Source organism: Aulostomus chinensis, chromosome 9, assembly GCF_037954235.1.
Source record: "Aulostomus chinensis isolate RoL2024-O1b breed Wild chromosome 9, RoL_Achi_v1.0, whole genome shotgun sequence".
In the NCBI taxonomy this organism is placed as follows: Eukaryota; Metazoa; Chordata; class Actinopteri; order Syngnathiformes; family Aulostomidae; genus Aulostomus; species Aulostomus chinensis.
Window position 1 is genome coordinate 28,685,126 of NC_141328.1, and position 7,500 is coordinate 28,692,625.

General features: G+C 46.4%; 3 protein-coding genes across 9 annotated transcripts in view; 2 read left to right on the forward strand and 1 right to left on the reverse strand.

Annotated features, from left to right (window-relative positions):
• The window catches only part of nav1a (neuron navigator 1a), a 113,729-nt gene that overhangs the window by 101,868 nt on the left and 4,361 nt on the right, over positions 1–7,500 (reverse strand). For 4 of the 5 annotated variants that reach the window (XM_086214878.1, XM_086214877.1, XM_086214876.1 and 1 more), the window contains exon 1: positions 4,521–4,822. The exons of the other annotated variant lie outside the window; for it this stretch is intronic. The gene's annotated coding sequence lies outside the window, so the exon portion shown is untranslated. Of the gene's footprint in view, positions 1–4,520; positions 4,823–7,500 lie in introns of those variants that run through there. 5 annotated transcript variants of the gene reach the window in all.
• On the forward strand, positions 846–3,320 carry tnni1a (troponin I type 1a (skeletal, slow)). The gene is made up of 6 exons (XM_086212821.1): positions 846–1,198; positions 1,327–1,458; positions 1,566–1,697; positions 2,036–2,125; positions 2,208–2,384; positions 2,837–3,320. The coding sequence occupies exons 2-6, from the start codon at positions 1,402–1,404 to the stop codon at positions 2,939–2,941; spliced, it is 561 nt and encodes a 186-aa protein (XP_086068947.1). The 5' UTR covers positions 846–1,198; positions 1,327–1,401; the 3' UTR covers positions 2,942–3,320.
• Positions 4,555–7,500, forward strand: part of lad1 (ladinin) — an 8,492-nt gene continuing 5,546 nt past the window's right edge. For 2 of the 3 annotated variants that reach the window (XR_015117943.1, XM_086214884.1), the window contains exons 1-4: positions 4,555–4,692; positions 5,246–5,425; positions 5,861–6,143; positions 7,265–7,338. Coding sequence is in view for 1 of the 3 variants with exons in the window: in XM_086214884.1 (XP_086071010.1) it covers positions 4,655–4,692; positions 5,246–5,425; positions 5,861–6,143; positions 7,265–7,338 (575 nt within the window). In the remaining 2 variants the exon portion in view is untranslated. Of the gene's footprint in view, positions 4,693–5,177; positions 5,426–5,860; positions 6,144–7,264; positions 7,339–7,500 lie in introns of all 3 variants that reach the window. The other variant, XR_015117944.1, reaches the window with a different exon arrangement.

Below are 7,500 nucleotides of genomic sequence, written 5' to 3' on the forward strand. Positions count from 1 at the left end.
CACTTAAATAGAGGGATACCAAATCGTTGTCTCCATCGTGGAACCGTCCATCCCGCCATCGTCGCAGCTCCCTCTTCTGCTCCTGCCACTGGTAAGATTCATTTATGGTGTGGTTTGTAAAGCTTTTCAAACGTTTAAATCAATGGAATTCAATGTTCATATGTGGTAAATAAACAACATTGACATCTGTTTGAGGAACTAAACAACTGCCTCTGTCTACTTGCCTAAAATTTGCCTCATTGACTTTAAATGTGTAAATATGTTTTGTGATAAAAAGGTATAAACACCAGGAGATCTGCTGATGGAGCAGTAGAGAGATTAAAAGTGTTTTAATAGTTTGTAAGTAGCCGAATGTCATCCTTTTGGGGCTGTGGCTAAATCCAAACTAAACCATCCAGAACACTGCAGATGATGAAGTGAAATAACACAAACTAGACCAGAGCTGTCTGCTGCCAAAGGAGCTCTGTTCAAATCCAGGGCTGACGTGAACTTTCCAAAGTACCTTGGGCTGGGGTTTTTTAACGTTGCCAAGTTGGCTCCACCACAGAGGCTTTCAAGCATCCATGAGATACTGGCGGTAAATCCCTGCACCAGGCTGGGCACCCCAGAGCAAAATCAGCCTGCACAGCTGTCTATCAGATGTCCCGTGGTCTATTTGGGGCGATAGGCTTCTCTGAATTCCTGCCCCACCAGATAATCCCATGGAGAAAGATGGGAGAGGGAGGCATGGATGAGAGACGGGTATCTGTGTGGAATTTTCCAAATCCACTGGAGCAGTTTGTAACGCCCATTGTGCTAAGGTGGCCTTAAATGATGTCATTCATAGAAGGGTGGCATATAAGAGGACGATAATGTGAGACAGAAGGCGGCTGGGAACTTTAAGTCGCTTGAACTGATAAAGCGCAGTCGAGTGAAGACGACGAGCGTGGAGATTAGACAACGACACGAGTGAAAACAAGCTGACAAGACAAGAAGAGGGAAGGGTTGGAGTATCAAGTTTTACATGATTGGCTCGCTGGCAGCTGTGGTGCATTCAAACTGACTTCACTTTTCATGCGAACGCTCATAGAGGAGAACGAGAGGATGCTCTGGCACGCCACACGCTCACGATGAACAAACATTGACAACTGTTGAGTGCGTCTCTAATCTTTCCTGTCTGTCCACAGTGAGAGCTCATCAGCAGGATGCCTGAGCATGTGTGAGTGTGTTCTTATTATAAACCAGGCATTCGCTCACTCACACACAAATAAACAAGTTATTACAGCTTTGACAGTTTGGAAATGTTGGTCTTTCTTCCTTTAAATCGTCTCCATATTTCTTTCACAGGCAAGAGGTAAGATTTTCCTCAAGCGAACAAATCACAATACATGTTTCACAAACATGTTCTAAATATCACGTGTTATGTTCCTGGTCCAGAGAAAACCCAAGATCTCAGCTTCGAGGAAGCTGATGCTCAAGGTTTGATATCACACACTCATCTTCTGCACCCCAGTGTAACTCATGATTTTGGCCACAAGGGAGCAGCAGATATCACATTCTGAGTTTCTGTGTTCATATTTAAACAGAGTTTGATGGTGGCAAAGGCCAAAGAGGAACTGGAGCAAGAGATCCTGGATAAAGAGGAGGAGAAGCAGAGGTATCTGGCTGAGAGAGCCCCTCCTCTCAACACAGCCAGCATGAGCCTGGCACAGCTGCAGGTAACTTGTCCCCAAATTCCCAGAATTCTCAGTGCTTCAGCAAAAACAACAATTCTTCAACTCAGCAATGAGATGTGGCAAGTGTTAACAGGCTGGAAGCAACATGGATCTTTTGCGATGTGTTTCATTACTCCATCACTGCTTCCTCCACCTCTTGATCAAACAACATGGTCAGTCCCTTCCCTGGAGGGAAAGGAAAACAGGCCTCAACTTCACCCAACGCCTGGCAGGAAAAGAACCCAAACATTCCCAGATATACGACAGACGCGTAACCTGCTTTTGAAATTGTGAAATTCATGCACCTTCTGCACTTGTGTGGGCATGTCTCCTGTGACCAGGATCTCTGCAGAGAGCTCCATGCCAAGATAGATGTGGTGGATGAGGAGCGATACGACATTGAGGCCAAAGTCATGCTCAACACACGCGAGGTACACAACACTTCACCGGCCCACTTCCATCCGTTCTTGGTCTATAAATTACAGCTCTGAAGGTAAATGTTCCCTGATCCAGATTAAAGACCTGAACATCAAGGTGTTGGACCTCAGGGGGAAATTCAAGAGGCCCAATCTACGGAGGGTTCGTGTGTCTGCTGATGCCATCCTCCGCTCGCTGCTGGGCTCCAAGCACAAAGTGTCTATGGACCTCAGAGCCAACCTGAAGTCTGTCAAGAAAGAAGACACCGAGAAGGTGAGTGCAGAGGGAGAAAAGAACAGAAAACACACTCACACACACACACACACACACACACAAGTACAATCGAACAGCAGGTTGTGTACCTTCCAAAGAGCGAGTAGCTACAGTGAAGTCTCACGTACACGCGTTACTGCCACAAAACATGTGAAAAGGGTGCTGGTGCCATGAAAGCCGTGTTTGAGATACGGAGAGCAGGAGATGGGGAGGTACAATGATCTTATTGTACACGGAGGCTTTTATGACGAGTTCTGATTACTGGTCAGTGTGTACAAAGGCAGATTAGCTGCTCTGGTGGGGACGTGTTTGCTGCGTGCCTCTGTGTGTAGAGCAGTTAGTCAAGTACAGTACTGTACAGTATTCTCAACAGGGATTCCCAACAACAACGACATAATCAAATGTTGGCCCTCTATTAAACACAACAGCTTATCTACTCTTACTATCCGCAGAAGAGACCAGTAGAAGACAGCGACTGGAGGAAAAACGTGGAGGCCATGTCAGGAATGGAGGGGAGGAAGAAGATGTTTGACGCTGCTAAGGGTCCTGCCCAGTGATGCCCAGCCCCAGACTCCACCACTGCTCCTGCCCCCACTTCGTTCCCCTCAAGTTCCCTGCAGCTTCCGTATTTCTGCCTCATCGCTGTGTTCCTTAGCCATGCTCCTGCCTTGGAGGGGCAAGAGGATGCTGTCCTCTTCACTCTCCTAAAGAACTGATGAATTTTCTGTTCAGAGATTTCGGCTTAAATTTGCGCCGATAGGTCCAATAGTGCATCTCCACGTAGACGGAACTACATGCGATCTGGCAGAATTGAAATGCTACTTTGCTGTTCTTGCTAATAAAAAGTTAGCATGGCCTTTGGTTTGGTGAACAAGAACCTGATGTGAACTTTATCTGCTGAATTTACATCAAAACTATAACAGAATAAAATGAATCACAATTCTTTCTCACGCTTTTGTTGTGTGATTGTGCGCTGGCTCAACAACGACATCATACCTCTTCTCTGGGGTGCGCGGTGGTACCAGCGACTGGGCGACCGTCGTATCAGCCCGGTTGTGCTCAAGTCTTCTTTGCAACAACAATACTTCATGTATCCATGAGCTCTTATACTGCAAATATTTACATTATCAATCATTGATTGGCAAAATTCTGTTGTGTAGCATTGACACATTATACAGTATGTAGTATTTTTTGCAGTAGTACAGGTGCCATGTAATGAAGCAAAGAATTAGATTGTTCTTCGCGCTGAACATGATGTCAACTTGTCCAAGGACAAGGAGGACAAGGAGTCAAATGTGAGTTTATTCATTATCAACCTGCTGGATGCCTTCACAGCCTCTGGTGGCTCTACCAACTGTAAACTCCAGAAATGCTTTTCACACAGGGACGTCTGACCTCAGCTGCTTACATGTCACATGGCTCCAGCTGTCCAGACGAGCACCTGCCCACACGTGTGGCACAGTCCTCTTTGCTGCACCTTCAGCCAGAGAGTGACATGCAAACTGGCTCTATAAACGGCAAAGACCAACCTGGAAGAGTACTACACTTCCTCTGTCCTTGTGAACGCCCCAAAACGGACAGGTGTGGTGTGAAGCCAGGTGAAGTGGAGGCTGTGTGTGTGTGTGTGTGTGTGTGTGTGTGTGTGTGTGTGTGTGTGTGTGTGTTGGACGGAGCCTGGGGCAGAGTCCGAATCCTCTGGGTTTAAGGGAAAGGTGTGTCCTCACACAGCAGAGCAAACAATGAGATCCGCACAGAAAAGAAACTCCCTGTCCAGTGCAACAAAGCATCAGCCGAGATTTGACACGGTTTCTTGTTTGCTCTTTCGTTTGCTGTGCAATGTCTTCTGTGGTCCTTATATCCTATCGCTCATGTACCTGTTCCATACAGTTTTCCACTTATTTACAACCCTATTCATAAAGTATTTCTGTAATAAAACATGTTCTGTTTTAAATTAACAGTATTTAATGAGTGTTTAGGGATTATTGAGGAACTACAGAATAATACCATCATTCACTTTAACACCAGGCTGCCTCATTGATTCTTCATCATAAATGTTAGACTTCGCTTCCATTCTCTCTCTCTCTCTCTCTGTGTGTCTCTCTCTCTCTGTCTCTCTCTCTCAGGTGGGAAGTTTACCTTTGTGGTCATGTGACGCCTCAGTGCACTGCACAGGGGTAAAGGTGGACTGTTTTATGTTGCTCCGACTGTAATGCAACTGCCGCCTGTGGCTTGAGCTTTGCGCCTGGAAACTTTTCACTTGTGGGGCCAAGATGTCCATCAGTCGGAAAAACTGGTCGGCTCTGTCCAGGTAAGCTGTCTTCTGTTCCCTGATAGCGGCACCTGTTCTTCAGAGCACCAGCTTTTGATCTTACGGCTGCGAGCTTTATTCTTACACAAAAACTGACATGAGGTTCTTCTGTCTTGCCGTGACTTCTTCACTAACATTTAGCAGCCATCTCCTCTCATGAGGGTATCACAGGATTCATCTGGGCTGGATATCTTCCTAGCAGGTGTAACAGTGGCGTTTTGTTAGGTCATAATAGAAGAATTTCCTCTTAGTCTTGTAAATAAAAGAACAAGAGAATATCAACTTGCTGGGCTGTGGTCTAATGAGAACTCTTTTCCATACCTTAAGCCTGATTTTAGTTGCCTGCATGCAGCAAACTGCAGCTCCTCTCATCAACAGTTGACCAACAAGTCTAGCAGGTTTTGTGTAACGGTTATTTTCACTCTAACGAGCAGTTCAGCGGCCGTAGTTTGCATTTGCATCTCTCCCTTTGCCTTTCATTTCAGTTCAGTTCTACGCCAAAAGTCATTTTAAAGTATCAGATGTGCTTCCTGTGTTGTGACTCTGGTCTCAGCCTAACGCGCCAGTGGACAATGGAGGACGAGGAGGAGGTGGAGCGGGAGAGGAGGAGGAGGGTGAAGAGCTCAAGCAGCACTGCTGATCCAGACGCTGACTTCAATGCAACACTGGGTGCCACGCCCACTGATGACATCACCGGTGGGACTGACCTGAAACGTGAATTGTCCCCCAGCAGGTGATCTTGATAGGTTCTCATGATCTTGTCGTAGGCGTGAGGTCCTTCTCTGTTCGTCTTCCATCTTCAGGCTCTCCCTGCCATATTTTCTGCCTCTTTGTTTCTTTCTGACATCTCTGGTTTTAAGAGTCCATCTTTGGAGGTTAGATTTCAGCAGAAAAGTAAAGCAAGGTTATTCTTATACCTTTGGATCGTGAGAGTGTGTCACCTGAATGTGTTTCCAACACCTGACACCGTGCATAGAAAGTATGGCAGGTTGTAAAAACAGCAGCAGCTGAGCACCTGGAGCCGTCTTCAAAGAGAGAAGCATGGGGAGAGTCTTTCATGAGAGAAACCTGAGCCGACTCAGGACTGACAGGCCCATTCACCCTCTCCAGAGAACATCCATCATTTACACTGGTAGCTCACACATGCATACACTCTGATGACTTCCAGCACAGAGCAGATGAACCTGGACTTTGTGGAGATGCTACGTGTCCGTGATGAAAGGCGGAGGATGAGGCATGTGGAGGCACTGAGGCGACAGAAGGAGGTCGGGGAGGATGGAGTGGAGTCCAGCGGGGGAGAAGGAGGCAGGGACATGGATGAGGATCGGGGCAGCGGATCTCCCTCAGTCACAACCACATCCAACCGGCGGCCGCCGTTAAGAACAACCTCCTTCAGTCACAGCAGCACCACCACCACCACCAGCAGCGGCGATGCGAGCGCTAACAACCCAGTAAGTCTGATGACTTCACATTTTCAATAGAAACATGAAACATAAAATTCTACAGCATCATGACAGGAAGACAAACACTACAACAGAGTCTGACTGAGGAGTTAGAAGAAGTCCATTTATTGAATTAGTCTGGAAAAACTGAACTTTGAGTATGTATGTGTACAAATAAACACCCAGATGATCACTTGGATCTACTCTGGTAGGAAGACGGAGTATCTAAGTACATCTCACTGTGGTATTTCTACCTGAAGCACAACACTGATATAAGCAGATAACTGCAGTCTCGTAAAAATCATCCGGAGGGTCTTGTTAAGGCGAATTCATAAACTGATGAGGGTGAATATCTACGTGGACCAGAAATGATCTGTCACAGCCTGAACGAGTTGTCCGTTTATATCTAAGAGCATTTTAAGTTATCCAGTCAACGTGGATGTTGCTCGCCACCTGAAACCACGTGAAAACAAAGACTGACAGATGCAATACGCTATGAAGGGGCGTATCGCCACCTACTGCTCTGGAGGTATCAATAAATCAGTCCTTCCCTGCTTCGTGTACACTGGGACAAAGACAAAAGTCCAATCAAATGAATCCTAACGGAGGCTGAACTACAGCTGGAGTGCAAGTGTGCATGTGAACCTACTGTGTGGTTAATTGCAGTTGGATCGTCTGACCCCACACGGAGGGAGACGTGTTAATCATTCTCTAGATCCTACAACAACATCTCAAACATGGGAACCCTTTTTGTTGCCTCCAGGGAAGTATATCAATGTAACACATAGCAAAAACTGACCCACATTCTCTCACAGACATGTGTTCCAGACTCAGTGTAGATAAGTAACGACATGTGGAAGAGGAGACATGTGATCCCTGAGCACAAGCGTGTCATGTAGACTTCTTATGACCTTTGACATGCTTCATAATGCCCTCCACCGCTGACTCAAGTGACCAAGCAAATCTAGTAGATCTTGATAAAGTATGCTAAAGGTCATGATTGGAACTCGATCTTTTATTATTCAGTGTATTGAGGCCGCAGTGTTACGTAATGCAGGTGTGTCTCAGGTGGCTTTGGACAAAACCTGTGTGCTCATGAAGAGTGTCTCTATTCTTTGTGTTTTTCACAGCCAGAAAATGGAGCGTCATCAGGCGAAGACCCAGATCCCAAGCTGCCATCCAAGCCGGCCCGCAAGTTTGTCAGGTTAACACAACACGCCTACGTCTGCACACCAGTTAACACAAGCAGATGAAAGCAGCGGTAATTCACCAGCTGAAAGTGAATGTAACTCACTGAAACGATGGACCAAAGACAGCGTGTGAGTGTGGAGACACCGGCCTGCGCGACACACACATTGTAGAGATG

Excerpts from the sequence above, each read along its gene's own strand:
- tnni1a (XM_086212821.1), top strand. The coding sequence starts at position 1,402 with ATGTTCCTGGTCCAGAGAAAACCCAAGATCTCAGCTTCGAGGAAGCTG. Across the intron at positions 1,698-2,035 it reads TGAGCCTGGCACAGCTGCAG|GATCTCTGCAGAGAGCTCCA; the intron begins GTAACTTGTCCC and ends TCCTGTGACCAG. Across the intron at positions 2,126-2,207 it reads TCATGCTCAACACACGCGAG|ATTAAAGACCTGAACATCAA; the intron begins GTACACAACACT and ends TCCCTGATCCAG.